This window comes from Eschrichtius robustus, chromosome 1 (assembly GCF_028021215.1).
Source record: "Eschrichtius robustus isolate mEscRob2 chromosome 1, mEscRob2.pri, whole genome shotgun sequence".
Taxonomy (NCBI): Eukaryota; Metazoa; Chordata; class Mammalia; order Artiodactyla; family Eschrichtiidae; genus Eschrichtius; species Eschrichtius robustus.
Genome location: NC_090824.1, coordinates 47407997 through 47427299, shown reverse-complemented (window position 1 = coordinate 47427299; position 19303 = coordinate 47407997). Strand labels below are relative to the sequence as shown.

Below are 19303 nucleotides of genomic sequence, written 5' to 3'. Positions count from 1 at the left end.
ATCCCTTTATGTTAGCACTCTTCCCCCATAATATTTAAAGCAAATCCCAGATATCACAACAGTGCATCTATAAATAGTTCAGTATATATTTCTAAAATGTAAGGAAAACATAACCTATTCAGAACTATTATCATACCAATCTTTCATTTCAACAATTATGTTTAGTGGTCCCACTTTCCCAGTTAGACTATAAATATTATTTTATAATAACATAAAAAATATTTTTTTATACTTTTGAATTGAGCTCCGAATACAGCCTATGCATTGCAATTGGAAGATATGTTTCTCAAGTGTCTTTTAATCTATAGATTGCTCTCTCTCTTCTTTGGCTTTGTAATTCTGTTTACGTTCTGTAGAGTTTCTGAGAGTCTGATTTTTAATGACTGCATCCCCAAGTGTTATTTAACATGTTCATTGCTCCCTATTTGGTAGTGAGATATAGGGGCCTGATAAGGTTCAAGTTCTATTGTTTTGGCAAGACTACTACTCCATAGGTATATATACCTGGTTTTCTCTCTTTTTGGTGATACTAGCAGTTGTTACGATCATTGCTTATATCCGTTAATTTACTATGATTGCAAAAAAGTGTTTTTTAAATCCCATCACTCCTTATACTTCTGGAAAGAGAAATTTCCTCACATCAAGTATTGGCTGCCTTGTGATACAATCAAATAGTTTGTGTGTGAACTGAGAAAAGGCAGGCTATATGGTTAATTCTTCTCTTTTATTAACAATTAAATACTGAGTTGCTAGAGGTTTTATATTTTTTGACATCATTCATTACTAACTCATAGATTTAAACATATTTGAAGTATTCCAACCCACTGTAGTTATTATCCTTACGGATGCTCAAATTGTTTCCTTTTTTGGTCAGTGAGTCTCTTCAAGTTGACTTGTGTCTTTTTGACACGACCTCACTAGTTTGTTTTTTTTTTTTCAACAATTCAGTGGCTTTTAGTATATCACTGAGTTGTACAACCATCACCATTATCTAAGTTCAGAACACTTTCATCACTCCCAGAAGAAACACCATACCCAGAGTAGTCACTTCTGATAATTCCTACCTCCAGGCCCTGGCACCATAAATCTACTTTGTCTCTATGAATTTGCCTATACTGGATTTTTTTCAGATAAATGGAACTATAATACATGGCCTTTTGGTGTCTGGCTTCTTTCACTTAGCACAATGTTTCAAGGTTTGTCCATGTTGTATCATGAGTCACTACCTTCTTTGCTTTTTATGGTTGAATAATATTCTACTGTATGAATACACCGTTTCTTCTTATCCATTCACCAGCTGATGGACATTTAGACTGTTTCCTTTTTTTTTTTTGGCTATTATAAATAATGCTGCTATAAATATTAACAAGTTTTTGCGTAGATGTATGTTTTCAATTCTCTTGGGTATATAACTAGAAGTGGAATTGTTGGCTCATATGCTAACTTCACATTTAACTTTTCTGACGAAGTGCCAAACTGTTTTCCAAAGCAGCTATGCTATTTTACAATCCCATCAGCAACATATGAGGGTCCTAATTTTCCCACATCCTTGATAATACTTGTTATTTCCCATCTTTTTGATGAGTCATCCTAGTCAGCATGAAGTGGTGTATGTCTCTGTGGTTTTGAATTGCATTTCCTTAATGACTAATAATACTGAGCATCTTTTTATGTGCTTATGGGCCATCTGTATATTTTATTTGGACAAATGTCTATTCAAATCCTTCACTCATTTAAAACATTGGGTTATTTATTATTGAATTTGTAGGTGTTCTTTATATATGCTAGATGCTAGACCCATATAAGATATACGATTTACAAATGTTTTCTACCATTTTGTGGGTTGTCTTTACTTACTTGATAGTGTTCTTTGAAGAACTAAAGTTTTAAATTTTGACAAAGCCCAATTTATCTTTCTTTTTCCTTAGTGGCTTTTACTTTTAGTGTTATATATCAGATACCATTGCCTAACCCAAGGCAATGGTTGTAAATCACAAAGATTTACTCCTATATTTTCTAAGAGTTTTATAGTATTAACTTTTATTATTTAGGTCTTTGATTCACTCTGAATTAATTTTTCTGTGTGGTGTAAGGTAGGGGTTTAACTTCATTCTTTTGCATGGGGATATCCCGGTGTCCTAGCACCATTTGTTAAAAGGCTATTCTTTCCTGATTGCGTTATTTTGGCACTCGTGTTGAAAATCAACTGAACTCTCAATTCTATTCCATTGATCTAGGTCTATCTACATGCCAGCCAGTACCACAATGTCTTGATTAGTATAGCTTTGTAGCAAATTATGAAATTGGGAAGGGTAAGTCCTTCATCTTTATTCTTTTTCAAGACTGTTTTGGCTATTCTGGGTCCCCTGCATTTACATGTGAATTTTAGGATCAGCCTGTCAATTTCTGCAAAAATGATAGGTGAAATTTTAATAGGGATTGTGGTGAAATTTGTAGATCCATTTAGGAAGTACTGGCATCTTAACAACATTAAATCTTCTAATCCTCAAATGTGGGTTGTCTTTTCCATTTATTTAAGTCTTCTTTAATTTCTTTCAATGGTGTATTATAGTTTTCAGTGTACAAATCTTACACTTCTTTTGTTAAACTTATTCCTAAGTATTTTATTCTTTTCGATGCTATAGTAAGTGGAAATGCTTTAACTTAGTTTTCATTGCTAGTGTAGAAATACAATTGATTTTTTTTTTTTTTAATTTTTTGGCCACACTGCACAGCTTGTGGGATCTTTTTTTTTTTAAATTTTATTTATTTTTGGCTGCATTGGGTCTTTGTTGCTGTACATGGGCCTTCTCTAGTTGCAGCCAGCGGGGGCTACTCTTCGTTGTGGTGCATGGGCTTCTCGCTGCGGTGGCTTCTCTTGTTGCGGAGCACAGGCTCTAGGTGCACAGGCTTCAGTAGTTGTGGTTCATGGGTTCTAGAGCACAGGCTCAGTAGTTGTGGCACATGGGCTTAGTTCCTCTGTGGCATGTGGGATCTTCCCGGACCAGGGCTCGAACCTGTGTCCCCTGCATTGGCAGGTGGATTCTTAACCACTGTGCCAGCAGAGAAGCCCTCCCTCTATTTTTAGAAGTTCTTTATATTTAGGGATATTAACTGTTCATCTGTGATACAATATGCAAATGGATTTTCTCAGTTTGTCCTTTTTTTTTTTTTTCTCCATATGGCTTTTTTGGGATGATATATTTATCAATATTTTCTCTTAAGGTCTCTGGATCAAGTTATAGTTAGGACAGTTTTCTCTATTACTAAGGTACATAAGAATTCAAACTCCCCTCAATCCTACCTTTTAAATCCATAGTATTTGTATGGTTTCATTTCTTAGGTTCAAATGTAATCCCACTGAAATTTATCTTAGTGTGAAAAATGGGCCCAATTTAATTTTTTTCCATATGGCTGCCTAGCTATCCCAACACACTATTTGTTAAAAGTCTATCTTTCTCCATTTCTAGTATATTTTTATTTTAAAAATTATTTGTTTATTTATTTATTTATTTATGGCTGTGTTGGGTCTTCATTGCTGCACACAGGCTTTCCCTAGTTGCAGCGAGCGGGGGTTACTCTTTGTTGTGGTGTGTGGAGTGCACAGGCTTAGTTGCTCTATGGCATGTGGGATCTTCCCAGACCAGGGATTGAACCCGTGTTCCCTGCATTGGCAGGTGGATTCCTAACCACTGCGCCTCCAGGGAAGTCCTTCTGGTATGTTTTTAAAACATTATTTACAATATGATTATATTTTATTGCTTATCTACCACCAAAGTTGCCATTTAAAAAGTCTATATAGATTCTAGGTTGTGAAAAAGAAAATCTGCTTCCATTAACATCACTGAAAATAAAGATGACAGCCAAAACTTCAGACTCCTTTATTACCACATTCTAAAAAGTATTTTTTTTTTTACAGCAGATACTCAAGTAATGGTTACAGATACATTTTTAAAGTTTTTTTTGCCATCTTTCAAGTGTTCAGCTTTAACAAATTTGAACATATACAAGAAAGAATATATTTTAAGATTTCTAATATTATTCTATGCACTTATTCATTTCTGATGGCTGTATAGTTCATATATATTTCATTATGATATAATAATCAGGAGGTGGTATGTGTGTTGCTGTCTGAATTTACAAAAAAATAAAGAAGTTCATCTAGGCTAGTGGGTCTCAAACATGCATATACTTTTTTTTTCCCCCCTCCAGGGGACAATGACAATGTCTGGAGACTTTTTTTTTTTTGGAGACATTTTTGGTTGTCACAGCTAGGGGTTCTATTTGCATCTAGTGGGTAGAGGTCAGGGATGCTGCTAAATATCTTACAATGTATAGGTTAGCCACCATAGCAAAGAATTACCTGGTCGAAAATGTTAATAGTGATGAGGTTGAAGAACCCTGATTTTGACTTATCAACTCAAACACTACATTTGTTTAAAATACTGTCCTCTTCTACAGTAAACTGAGACATTCCTCTACTCCATAGGATCACTATCATAGTTCTCAAATGGCCACATATGTAGATACTTTAGGCAAGCAGGTATGTCTACTAAATCACTTGGCTGTAATTAACTGGAGTCACACACACACACACACACACAAAAGAGGGGCAGGGGAAGGAAAGGAAAGAAAGATTAAAGAAGATAATCAGGGATGGAGGAAAAAAGGGAGGGACAGAGATAGAGATAGACAGATAGGTAGCGAGCGAGAGAGAGAGAGAGAGAGAGAGAGAGAGAGCGCACACGCTATGTCCCTACTCTTGCCTTACTAAAAATAATAAAATCTGTTTCCTAAACATATAGGTCTTGACTACATGAGAAACACTGAGACCAAGGAGGGATGGAGGAAACGAGAAAAAGGAATGATTTAAAAATATTATCTTACAGCTTAGACTTAACCCATTACTGTGCAGCTGTAATGCCATGCACTAAACTCATAATTTCAGTTCTAAGCTTATTAAACTTCCATGTTCTCCCGCTAGGCAGTGAATGTTTAGGTCATATTTTGAAAAAGGAAGGAAGAGATTAATAGCACCTGAGAATTACCATTTAATTAAGGATCATTAAATAGTTCTGAAAAAAAAAGTCTTTATAATTCTTCTCAATTAGGAAAACAATCAATTGATAAACTAACTGGTTTTAAGAATATATATAGGGCTTCCCTGGTGGCGCAGTGGTTGAGAAGAATCTGCCTGCCAATGCAGGGCACACGGGTTCGAGCCCTGGTCTGGGAAGATTCCACATGCCGCGGAGCAACTACGCCCGTGAGCCACAATCACTGAGCCTGCGCGTCTGGAGCCTGTGCTCCGCAACAAGAGAGGCCGCGATAGTGAGAGGCCCGCGCACCGTGATGAAGAGTGGCCCCCGCTTGCCACAACTAGAGAAAGCCCTCGCACAGAAACGAAGACCCAACACAGCCAAAAGTAAAAATAAATAAATTAATTAATTAAAAAAGAATATATATATATATATATGAAAGGAGAGCAATAGAAAATCATGCAAATTAATATCCAAGATACATTTTTTTACACAAGAAAGCAACGTCTAGAGTGTATATAGTATGCTGCTTTGTGAGTGAAAATAATCTGTATTTGTCTAAAGAAACTCCAGAAGAATAAAAGATAAATAACATTGCTCTGAGACACAAGGATGAATGACACTGGGGGAAGATGGAGACAGGAAGAGAGTCAGACTTTTTTAATAATTTTGAGGTTCGTTTAAACTCACTTCCTACATGTGTTTCATCAGGTTACTTTTAGATTTTTCAGCATGAATCTTTTTTTAAATTAATTAATTATTTATTTATTTTATTTTTGGCTGTGTTGGGTCTTCGTTTCTGTGTGAAGGCTTTCTCTAGTTGCGGTAAGCGGGGGCCACTCTTCATCGCGGTGCGCGGGCCTCTCACTATCGTGGCCTCTCTTGTTGCGGAGCACAGGCTCCAGACACGCAGGCTCAGTAGTTGTGGCTCACGGGTCTAGTTGCTCCGCGGCATGTGGGATCTTCACAGACCAGGGCTCGAACCCGTGTCCCCTGCATTAGCAGGCAGATTCTCAACCACTGCGCCACCAGGGAAGCCCAGGCGTTTTTCACTCTATACATTTTCCTATTTTGATTTGTGAACCATGTGAATGTATTTCTTATTCAAAAAATAAATCTTGTTGACATTCTTGTTTGCTGTGTCCTCCCATTTTTTTCTGTACATATGGGTCTACACCAATTTATTTAAAAAATTATTTTGCTATCATTTTCAGTGAGGTTTCAGGAGGTAATAAGATAAGCTATGTGTTAAATCTGCCAGGCTTAACTAAAAGTCTCTTTTTACTCTTCTAAAATTGTAGCTTTAAAATTACTAATTTGTAAAGCAATTATAATCCAGTAAAGATATTAAAAAAATAAAATTACTAATTTATTTTATTAGATATATAAGTTCAGTAAAGATTTCCCTTGTAATAAAATGCCACAAAAAGTAAATCCAATTGTACTTAAAATACATTCATCCCTTTTAGTAAACCAATTCTGATATTCCTAGAAGTTGTCTATAAACTTTCTTCTCAACTCATTTAAATAATAAACATATTTTGCTGGAACAAAATTGATTAAATCCAGTTTGAATTCATTTGCACATTCACTAAAATAAGGTAAGAGGCGAAAATCTCTATTTCCAGGCCTCTGGGACATGATTTCAAGAGATCCACAGAGAACAGCAGGTTGCCAAAGAAGTGGAGTGTGGTAACCCCTTATTCTATGTTGCTCATTTCCACAGTAGTCTCACAAATCAGATCACAAGTACAAACAAGCTTCAGAGTAGCAATGACAAGGATGAAGTTAATTTTACTTTCTTTAAAGTCCTGGACAACTAACTTAGGAATGGTAGAAAGCCGGGGAAGGGTAAGAAATCCTCTGAGCTTTCCCATCTATTATTGAGCAGAATTCCTTTCTGTTTGAATATTTTCCATCAATTACTAATTTATGTGAGGAGTTTCCCATCAAATTAACCTGTCTCTGAAGAAATGATGGCCACCTTGTCTGTAGTGAACACTTTTTTTTGAGCCACCTTATATTCACTCATCCTACTTCCAATGGTAGCTCTTGATTTTTATCTGTGGCTCTACCTCTCCCTATGGTTATGATGAAGCCAACTTCCATCTGATTCTAGGGTAGAAAGATGACAGGTTTTGCAGATCAGATCATGGCCATGCATAGATTCAGGCAGTTGGAGGTGACACCATCAGTCACTGAAATGCATAGACTAGCAGGGACTTCTGGAAAAAAAGACTTTTCTTCTTGAACTCGAACACAAGATGATATAAACCACATCTGGAACCACAGGAGATGTCTGAAAATAGCTCAAAAATGAAGGCAAGTAGAACAGATAGAAACTGGATTCTGATGACTTGTTTGGCAAATCTTAGACTTGTCAGTTTTATGCGCTACTAATCCTCCTTTTGAGTTAAGTTTTCCCTCACTTGCACCCAAAGAAATCAAGCTGGTACCTTTTCCAATTATCAATAGCTGCTGGTACCTTTCCAATTATCAATAGCTCCAGAGAGAACATGTTATTAAAACTACTTCTCACGTTCCTTAGATAACCAAGCAAAAAATTAGCATCTTGACACAGAATATAATAAAAATATTGTGGGATGTAATGTGCAGATCATCAGAAAATAGAATCAGAGGGAAGAGATCTCTGTAATACAAGCTATGGAGATTGACAAGGATCAGGATGGCCTGGCAGTATCTGACAAAGATTTTTTTTTTCCAAATTGAACTGTATTTTTATTTTAATCCATGAGCTGGCATTAAGAGGTATTACAATAAAAAGTGAAACAGAACACTGCATTATTATAGAGATATTACTGAGGACATAGTTCCTGGTATCACACAGTATTTGCTTTATAAGGACTCAAGAAATACATTTACTTGAAGCTTCAGAACCTGATAAACTGTTCTCAACAACTGATTTGTTCTCATCATATTATAAATCTGATAAGATTTTTCTTTATACTGGCTGCTAGTTCAGAGCCAAGTTTGTGGTGGAACCCTTAACTCTAAAATTTCCTTTTAACACAGTCCTAAACATTTTTGAAGCACAAATACAAACATCCCTCCCCCCAACAACATCTTAAAAAGTTTTTAGAATAAAGCTGAATATAAATAAACAAGGTAAATAACCGGCCTGGTATGTTGGCAAAGCACCCACTGTTCGTTCTCCGTGTAAAATTTAGAGTTCAATTTCCTCTGGTTGTAATTACTTGGACAAGTTAAGCTGCTGACTGGCAACTTAAACAATTCTTAGCTTTTTCAGAATTATACAGTATTATCAGTTTCTGCAATGCAGAGAGTAACATACAAACTTAAAACCAGACTTTTTTCTTGCTTTCGACCTCAGTTTAATGTAAACTAACAATATATTAAGTTAAAAAGGCTTTCTTAACCCTCTTCTCCATGTTATGGAGGAAAAAGAATCAAATAAATATCATCATCATCATCTAGATATAATCACTCTCAAAATCTGGTCCAGAAACTTACTCTACAATTTAAACAGATAGAATAGTTGGCACTGGAGAAGCATGTGGCATAATGATTAAACTCTATTATAACCCTGGACAAAAGTTTGGACTCAGACTAGATGGAGAATGTATTCATCAAAGAACTCACATGGCTGTATTTTTGATAATTCTTCCTTGGTCCATTTTCTGCCCAATGCCATGCACAACAAATACAATATGGGCAGTCTGTGATGGCTTGTCTTCTAATGTGGCTTCTTCTACATAACCTCTATGAAGTCTGGTCCCACTACTTGACGCTGTAGGAAAATTATGATTCTAAGTTTGTTGTTTATTACAGAAATAGCATTTTCACAATATATTGAAAAAATAAAGAAATAAAAGGAATACTATGAAAAAATTTCACTGGGTTGGGGGGGATAAAATTTGTAAGGTAAGTATTGATCAGTTCTAATATAAACTGCTGAACTGGACATGACAGTGAAGCCAGAAACCATAAGGCAAAAGGAAAGAAAAAAGGATGAACTGAACACATAAAAATTAAAAACTTCTCTATAATGAATGTATCATGAAACAAAGATAAAAGATGAATGACAAACTGGGAAAGTTTTTGCAAAATATGACACACAGTAATAAGTTAATTACGTAAGTATACAAAAAGAACTTATTCATCAAAAAGTGAAATGAATCATCCAGATAGCAAAACGGGCTAAAGATGTTGATAAAGTAACTCACAAAACAAATACAACTGACTAATGAACATGTAAATATTCAAGCACATCTATTATCAAAGAATTAAAAATGAGACAGTAAAAAAATTATCAGACTTAGAAAAAATTTTTGAAAGAAGTTATTTTTTGATAATGCATTCACCTCTTCCCCAAGTACCAGTCCCTCTTTTCTTTCTTTTAGTCAAACTTGTTTAAAGAGCTACCTATTCTCACTGCCTCCATTTCTTCAACTTCTACTTAAACTTCAACCCATGCCAATCTGGTTCTGTCCCAGCAATGCCTCTAAGTCACCGATGAGCTACATCTCACTAAATCCAGTGAAAAATTTCCAGTCTTCATCTTTACTGACACTATATTTCAACTGCCATGTTTTATTTCACATCACTGCCTCAGGTTTGACTGCTTTTGTGCTTTTAGAAGTAAAAAGTGTATTTATTAATCTTGCCAGACCATTCTAAATATATAATTATTCATTAATGAATACATGTTAACTCAGTCACCTTAAAAAAAGTTTAACAGGGTAGTAACTGTCACTACATTTAATACATACTTAAAAAATACTAAACATAAAACCTGAATCATCTATTTTGCACATAAGAGAATAAGTTAGATTCCCAACATTTTGACAAACTCTAGTACTATTTAACAAATACCTTTAGAAAATCCCAGCTTTTGAGTAACTGTTCTCGCAATTTTAGACGTTGTCGCATCACTGTAAAGATACACTTCATCCACACTGTGCCAGTCCACGTGGTTTCGACTCAACTTGAAACTATGAATAGCTGTTGCAAAAAGGAAAAACTAATTTGAAGGTCTCCAAGACAAACCTCATTTGTGTGAAAATTATAATACACAGATCTTTTTTTTTTTTTTTTTTTAATATTTATTTATTTATTTGGCTGCCTCGGGTCTTAATTGCAGCACTCGGGATCTTTGTTGCAGGATGCGGGCTTCTCTAGTTGCGGCACGCAGGCTTAGTTGCCCCGCAGCATGTGGAATCTTAGTTCCCTGACCAGGGATCGAACCCAACTCCCATGCATTGGAAGGCGGATTCTTAACCACTGGACCACCAGGGAAGTCCCTACACAGATCTTTTGAATCAATATTTTAACTCAGTTCAATAAAAAACTATTTCATTGAAACATATATTGATGTGAACCAAGTAATGGATAGGTACTTTATAAGTGATTAAGCATGCTACAGGAAAAGGCAACTTGCTGGAACAACATGGAATAAACTGGCTTAACTACCATAATTTTAACCTCTATAGGAAATATGCTCTGATTATTTTTTTTTAACATCTTTATTGGAGTATAACTGCTTTACAATGGTGTGTTAGTTTCTGCTTTATAACAGTGAATCAGTTATACATATACATATGTTCCCATATCTCTTCCCTCTTGCGTCTCCCTCCCTCCCACCTGCTCTGATTATTAAAGAACTGCTTTCCCAGGTGATGTGGCCATTCCTTAGGACTAAGGGATATACACCTTCATGAAAGTTCTCAGTACCTTTGACATAGAAACTTAAGTTTCATTTCTTCTGTTGATTTTATTTTTTGATCTGTGAAAATTTCACTCAGCACAAGATAAAACAAGACTCAGATGAAAAAAAATTATCTTTAAACTGGGAAAAGAATCATCTAATTTATTAGAATATAAGGTATTTTTGGAATGGATACTAAAGCCAGTTATCACTGAATATTGCCCACCATAACAGAACTCCAAGGTTGAAAGATCTTTTAACAAGAAATAAATTTTTTCCTACTATTATGTTCAAATTAGCATGGTTATTTCATTTCTGTAACCGAGGTATGCTTGGTGAAAATGAGCTCTTAAAAAAAAAAAAAAATGAAACCTATATTCTTCAGGAATACGCAAACTCTGTGAGGCGGGGACTATACCTTGGTCATTTTGTAGCACTAGCATCAAACACAGTCATAGCACAGTGCTTGCCACATATCACCAATTTTGTAATGTTTGTGGAAGCAACAGATTAAGAAAATTGTCAAAACATGTCCACCAATTCACAGTTTGATGTCTTATAGTCTGAAGGACTTAAACTTTTCCTCTTTATCTCTTGTATAGAGGTAAGAAAAATTCACAGACCTTCAGAAAACCAGCCACCTTCAAATCACTAAGCCTAATTTATTTTCTTAAAATCCTCTTTAGGCAAAAATATTATCTCCCATTATATATAAAGACATAGAGGTACAAAGGGATTAAGTGACTTGCCACAAAGCTAGTTAGTGACAGAGTCCAACTCTTCTGATTTGAAGACGCTAACTATGAAAGGATGGAGTCCTGGTCAAGATCTAAGATCATAAGACATTTTTGTGAAAAGGTATTCCTTACTAGAATACATAGAGAAGCAAATCATTGCCAGGAAAATGTACTTCTGAGTTATGGTACAAACGCCACTTCAAAAATTTACGAAAAACCTATTTATATCTTACTTACCTGCCAGGACACATTACTAACATTGAACACAAGACCAAGATGAAATTAACAAAACAAACATGAATAACATCTTCAGTTGCAAATAAAACACAAAACCAGTGTACAAACTCAGCGTTTTAAATAAAAGAACTTTTCATAAATTAAAAAAATCTTTTCCAGGAGTTTAATAATTATTTACTTTTCTACTTCTATGTCTGATCCAAGTCAGTACTTTAAGCCTCTTAATCCAATGTTTCGAAACTGCATTTTGTTAAAATAGTTTTGAGCAACATATGCTTAAAACATTAAAACTATAAGACCAAATTAAGCCAACAAAATTTTGTTTCTCTCTAAACCATTCATGTTGTCTTAAAGCATCTTAATATTGGCGAATATCCCATTATTGAACTATACACATTGTTTGCAAATGTTTACACCACATAATTAACACTAAGCAAAATAACACAATGGATACATTTCTAAAATACTAGTAATTTCTATGCTCTAAATACAACCGAATGCTATAAACACAACTGAAAGCTACAAGCCAGGAATATAACTACATGGAGAAGTAAAACTACAATTACTGTACCTTGGGAACGCTTTCGTTTAAGACCTGCCGCATCTGTACTCTCCTTATATCCTCTCCATTTGAACAGGGAAGGGAGGGAGAAGGGAGGGAGGTGGTAGACAACTAAGAAAGCAAAAACACTGAGCTTCAAAGTAAATTTTAAATGAGGTTTGCCTTTTTGTTGTATTAACTTTAAAAAATGAGTTGTATTTGACAAACATTATTCTAAATGCTTTATTTATATAATTTCTAATTAAAAATCAGTGCAGCAAAATATTAGTTTAATAATGTTTATCAAATATATGTTCTACTTTTACTGCAAGTAAAAAAGGCAAATGATATCTAAATTTATCAATTAAAGACAACTACGTGATCACCATTTTTAATGTCTTTGTATAGATGGAATAAAAAAATAGAACACGGCATTTTTGTATGCATAAGAGATTTATAAACCACATCTTTACAATACTAAGGTTATTTACTCTCACCAAATTTATGACTATGACACAGCCAACATCTGATGTGCAAATTGAAAATGCAATAAATAACATAAACATCTAATGCAGCTTTCCTAAGAAGATACCACAGTATACGTTCCACTAGATGCTTTCCCTTATTGAAGTGTAAATAGAGCCTTCCCACAGAAACAAAATATTCTTTTCACAACTCTGTTCAAGTTGTTAAAATACTTTTAAAAATGAAACTTTTCTCAAAAAAAATTAAGTTGAAAGCTCTACTTTGAACTGACTTATTAGTAACAAAATAATGAAAGATTTGTTAGCAATAGAATGACAAAAAAAAGTCATTAGTAAAAATGTATGCTGTGACATCTTGTAAGTGTAAAACAGACAACAGAGTAAAGCAGACAACAGAGTAAAGCCAGACATAGACTTGATATTTGGTAAATCAGTAGATAACCTTAAAGTCAACAACTTTCCCTGTCAAATATTGCTAGTTATATATCAATAAATTTCTTTACATTTTAAATGAGCAATTATTTTAAAATCCACTTAGAATTGAATCTTACAATCATTTTCCTTACCGTTCAGTTAATCACAGAATCTTTATGATTTAGTTCAAATTTATGTTCTAATACATTTGATTTTCATCCTCACTCCCTTCTACATTAATGTGACATTCAAAGGTTAAATACTGCTCAAATACAAAAATATTTAATTCCCGCTGAATAGTACTAGAAGTTAAAAAAGAAACCTGCTGTTATATACAGATAAGGTATATTTAAAGATATATGTGATAAAGGTAATTGAGAAATGCTTACGAGGCACTTAATAACTTTAACTGTATGTAATTAGATGACTATAAAAAAGTATAGACAAGAATTAAAAACTGGGTTGTAAAATTAGGATTATGAAAACATTTCATTGTCATAGAGGGGTGGAAAATGACAACCAAAGTAATTTTCTTCACTGAACATGTTTCTTCTTTCATGTGCCTTCTGGTCAGTTACTGAGGAGTAGATGTACCACTTGCAAGAAACATTTTCACACACAAAAAAATCCTTAGGAAAAAGCTAACATAACCAAGTAGATCAAATTTGGCATAAACTTGAGACTACTGCTCAAACAAAACCTAGATTTTATAGGTCTACTAGTAAAACTAACATGAAACAATTCCACATTTACTAAAAAAGAACTAGTGGGAAACACATGGACCACCTGATCACACTTAAAATTACATAAACACTTTCTAAAAGCTAGTCAAGATACAAAAATGAAAGGCTTTTTTCCCCTAAAGGAATACTAATTTAAGGATTAACATAAAGCCAAACACCCCAATATACTAAAATCGCAGAAGCATATTTTTTTACAAAATTAGATAGACATGCTTCTTTACTTTCTTCTCATATTTAATTCTTATTTTCACCTGAAAATCATTTGCTTTGTTACAACATCCTCTAGCACAGGGAGCTTAACTTTTTTTTCAACCCAAAGCAAAGGATAAGTACCATCATAAGTACAGCAGAGACAAAAAGGGTTTACTATCATTCCAACAAGGATCACTAAAATAAAGTTTTAGTTAAGAATTCTTATATAGTGTTAGCAGAAGTATGCATAAACACAAACTGCAACTAAAATGCTAATTAAATGCTAACATTTAATAAAACTTTTCATTTATGTATTAAAGTCTTACAAAGCAATGAAAAAGACTTTTAAGTACTAAAATAAGAGTGTTTTCAATAAATTTCCTTACTATAATTCATCTCTTAAAGAAATGTTCTTCATTATATAATTCTGAAAGCAGAGTATCAAAAAAGGGGGTTGCTGATGATATACTACTCCCTAGAATAGAATAACTCTATAACTTTTCCCTCTATAAAAGCTGGCAACCTAGATAATCTCAACTGCAAGGGAAGTAGTTTTGCACATCTCAAACCTACCAACTATAATGAGAAAACTTCTGTCAATCTTCTTAGATCTCAGAGAAATTAAATTAAATATATTTATAAAAATTGATAACTAAAAGCTAGAAGGTGGGAATCCTCTTAGTCACCAAAGAGAAAGGAAAAGAAAAGCTGGTTAGAAAGGGTTAATACTCCTTCCCTCTCCCCAACCCGGCCCTCCCCCTTTTAGACTTCTGAAATGATATATTCACAGTTTGGGATATCCTTATCCAGCAATAGGATAGGCATATACACTACATGCCAAATTGTTAAATGCTGTAAATCGTTAGAGATCCACCAACACTTGTGCTGTCATAGCACCCCAAATTAGCTTGAACAGTAAAGCATATACACTACATGCCAAATTGTTAAATGCTGTAAATCGTTAGAGATCCACCAACACTTGTGCTGTCATAGCACCCCAAATTAGCTTGAACAGTAAAAAGTCCTTTTTTTTTTTTTTTTTACTTTCAGCCTACCTGTGATTTTATATTGAATGTGACTCTACTAGACAACATACAGTTGGATCTTGCATTCCTAGCAAATCTGTCGATCTCTGTTTTTTAATTGGAGTGTTAGTTCACTTATATTTACTATAGTTTTGATATGGGTGAATTTAGTTCTACCATTTCCCATATATTTCCTTTGTTCCATCTGTGTTTCTTGTTTCTCCTTTTGTTGTTTCTTTTGATTAAATATTTTTTACTATTTTAATTTCTCTACTGGCCTTAAGAAAAAACAAAACACCTTTTTATTGTGGAATAATTTTCAACCTACAGAAATGTTGCAAAAATAGTACAGAGAGTTATCATATATATCTTTCACCAGCTTCTCCTAATGTTCGCATAACTATAGTACAATTATCAAAACGAAGAAATTAACATTGGTATAATACTATCAACTAAAATATTGACTTTATTCTGATTTCTCCAGTTTTTCTATTAATGTCCTTTTCTGTCCTAGGATCCAATCCAGGGTACCATGTTGTATTTTGCTGTTATGTTTCCTTAGTTTCCCCTAAACTACGACAAATTCCTCAGTCTTTCCTTGTCTTTCATGATCTTGACACTTAAAAATTTTTTTCAGCTTTACTGAGGTACAATTGCCAATATAATAAGACATTGAAAGTGTATACTGTGTTGATTTGACATACATTGTGAAAGGATTCCCCCCATCTAGTTAATTATGACCTTGACACTTCCGAAGAATACTGGTAAGTTACTTTGTAGAATGTCCCTCAATTTGAGTTTGTCTGTTTTCTCATAACTGGATTGAGGTTATGCATTTTTTGACCAGAGCAGGTGCAGAACTACCCATTTAGTTCAACCATTTTTTTTTTACTGATTACTGCTTGCATAGATAAATTATAAAATGAGGGAAATACTACTCTAGTACTTTTAAGTATTTACAAAATTACTTATTTGAAGGCCTGATTTTATTTGTATGATTCATCCCCGGTGAACTTCTAGCTTTCATTTGTTAGGCTGCTAGATAAACATTTCCTAGCCTAGGAGGTGGGGTGCGAAGAGAATCATTTTTAATTTTAACTCTCAGAGAAAATGAAATCTAAATCACAAAATATGATTATACTTCGGGGGTTTATCTTTCTTTGAATGGTAAAAAAGTTATGCTAAACTTCAATCGATCATTCATTCCTTCACATTCATTTATGGCTATGTTGGGTCTTCATTGCTGCACGCGGCTTTCTCTAGTTCCAGTGAGCGGAGGCTACTCTTCGTTGCGGTGCGCGGGCTTCTCATTGCGGTGGCTTCTCTTGCTGTGGAGCATGGGCTCTAGGCATGCAGGCTTCAGTAGTTGTGGCTCACGGGCTCTAGAGCGCAGGCTCAGTAGTTGTGGCACATGGGCTCAGTAGTTGTGGCTCACAGGCTCTAGAGCGCAGGCTCAGTAGTTGTGGCACACGGGCTTAGTTGCTCCGCGGCATGTGGGATCTTCCCGGACCAGGGCTCAAACCCATGTCCCCTGCATTGGCAGGCGGATTCCCAACCACTGTGCCACCAAGGAAGCCCCAATCAATCTTTTTAATTCAATGCTTACTTTGAGATTAGTAGAATAATTAAGAAGGAGAGAATAATAAATATATTCAGTGTATTTGTGGCAATAACTACCCTAACCAAGACATAGATAAGGTCAGAAGGAAAAGGAATTAGTATTTCATTTTATTTCATTAGTATTTTATGTCCTTCAAGGCAAGAACTCTGTTAAGTTTCTTAGGAATTCCCCAGAGCACTTAAAAAGAGTTCTTGAATATAGTACTTAAAATTTTTTTTAAATTATTAAATACGGGATTGTACTCCTTTGTACACTCTACAATACAATAATTGTATTGTACAATTTGTACAATTTTGTACAATTGTACAAAAAATATTGTACAATTTATTGTACAAAAAATATTGTACAATTTATTGTACAATAAATACTCTATTGTACATCCCTTTTCAGAATGTTTAACATGCACTGTCCACTTTGTTATCTTGTACTTACTCTTTGTAACTTCTCATCTGCAGGCTTTGTCATCCCCAAAGGTTTAAAACTCCCTGAGGGCCAAAACCCTGTCTGTTTCTTTCACAAAAGTAACTGGCACAGTACTATCTGCTCAAGGAATATACAAAATCTTCTAACAATATGAAGAGTCAAGGCTTTATCCTATGTACATGAGAAAATTTAGGTGGAAAAGTTATTTTTCCCCCCTCAGATTAATAAAATATGAAATTTCAGAAGCTTGGAGGTAAGAAGCAAAATAATCAAAAAATTATAACACTTTTTATCTTTGTATTATAAATTTGAGTTATTTTTCCAACGGTAGCTTTTTGGGCAGCAAATGTTCTTTCATTAAGACCAGTGATAATTTTCAAATGTACTACAGAATTTCCCATAGTCTTCAAAGTCAAAAGTCACGTTCTAACACATGAATGTATGCTTTACATAATACTAAATAACAAATAAGATGGCTGGAAATTCATGACAACAGTATATATACTGAATTGAATTTACAATCTTTGTTGATAACAAAACATGCTGATGTTTTATGTCACAGTATATTTAAAAAATCAATTTTTCTTCCAATGAACCTCAAAAGATCATCATTTTGAAAGATTACAGTACAAAAGTGTTCTAACAGCTTAACAATTTTCTGTTACTACCAATTAGAAGTTTACCACTCAATGTGTATCTTTAAAGCTAGCAAAAAATAATACTATAATCTCCCAGACTGATACTCAAGAACTGACACAGACTCAAAGATATACTGAAAAAATCTACTCATACAAATAAACTACGTTCTTTTATCAGACTTATTTAAGTGACTGGATCATAAAATGAGGGCACTTTGAAGAAAACTAAAGTATGGTGCTCCATTTAACGTTTCAGATTCCAAGTAGATGGGCTCTAGAGATGAAACAGAGCTGATGACTAACTTCCACAGGGAGAATTAGCAAGTGGAAAAGAAATGCTTTGAACACAGTACGAGAAAGGGGACAATATACTTATATTTTTATTTTTCATACTCATCCTTTTCCTCCTCCAAGCTCTTGGGTTTTTTTCCTTGCATTAACAGTAAAGAATCTGGGTGGATGAACTGGGTTTGTTAAGGTGAACTGCCATTTTTGAGGCAAGACTTAAGGAGAATTAATAGAAAGGAAAAAATCCAGAACTCAGCCTTTCCCACTAGGAATGAAGTTTCGAAAAGAGTTCAGCCTTTCAACTACTATAAAGTAGGCTTTTGTGATTATTTTGATAGTGGTGATGAGAGGTTCCAAAATATTTCAGTCACTAATAAAAGATCAGAGATATACAAAATTTGCTATCTGTGCTTTAACCAGAGTATTGTCTTTATGGCAATCTGCAGGAATATAGATACAGCTCTGCTTTATAGATACTGAACTGTTCTTTATATATTGATATGTAAGAACCTTGAGCTTGAATTTCACAGTGAAATAAGAACACAGTTGACTCTAGGGATTAGCAAAATGAAATATTTAAAATTCCTAGAATATGGTATCTGGCACATAATAGACATTTCTTAGATTTAATTACCAATTTATTTAGAAGCCACCATTTTCCTCAATTATGCAGACTTTTAAAGGTACAAAAGATATATTTTTTTTTTCAAAAGATATTTTTACTTGGTATAAGCTAAAGTATACAGTTTCCCTGCGTGTGTGTGTGTGTGTGTGTGTGTGTGTGTTCAGAGAGATAAAAGAGTAAGGAATAGGAGAGAGAAAAGACTTGGAATGTTATTAACAATAAGGGGGAAAAAAAGCCAATTTAAAGCTTATTGTTTTGTAATTGATTATGTTATATAATCAATTGCTTCCAACCACATAATTCATTTTTTCCAAGCTGCATTCTGTGAATTACTTGATCAATATTGAGTTTTCCTGCTTATAGATAGATGTTTTTACAAGGAGAAGGAAAAAAAATCACTTAATTCATAGTTTAATTCACTAGATTAAGTAGGGCTTGCCAAGAAACTTCCCAAATAAAGGCAAGCATGGATGAAGAAACACTTTTAGGAAAAAAAAAATTAGAGAAATCCACAAATTCTAATCTACCTGTACTGTTATACTCACCGGAATAGTTGATCCCACTGCCTGCAGTAAATGGAACAACAGGAGTATTTTTAACTTTACCACA

The 19303-nt window shown here is 34.2% G+C and overlaps 1 protein-coding gene across 6 annotated transcripts in view; it reads right to left on the bottom strand.

Moving 5' to 3' along the window:
* The window catches only part of DDHD1 (DDHD domain containing 1), an 89434-nt gene that overhangs the window by 30673 nt on the left and 39458 nt on the right, over nt 1-19303 (bottom strand). For 4 of the 6 annotated variants that reach the window (XM_068545402.1, XM_068545390.1, XM_068545395.1 and 1 more), the window contains exons 3-5: nt 12271-12372; nt 9894-10022; nt 8661-8808 (exon numbers count right to left, since the gene is read on the bottom strand). In XM_068545402.1, coding sequence (XP_068401503.1) covers nt 8661-8808; nt 9894-10022; nt 12271-12372 — 379 coding nt within the window. The remainder of the gene's footprint in view (nt 1-8660; nt 8809-9893; nt 10023-12270; nt 12373-19303) is intronic. The other 2 variants (XM_068545396.1, XM_068545397.1) reach the window with 1 other exon arrangement.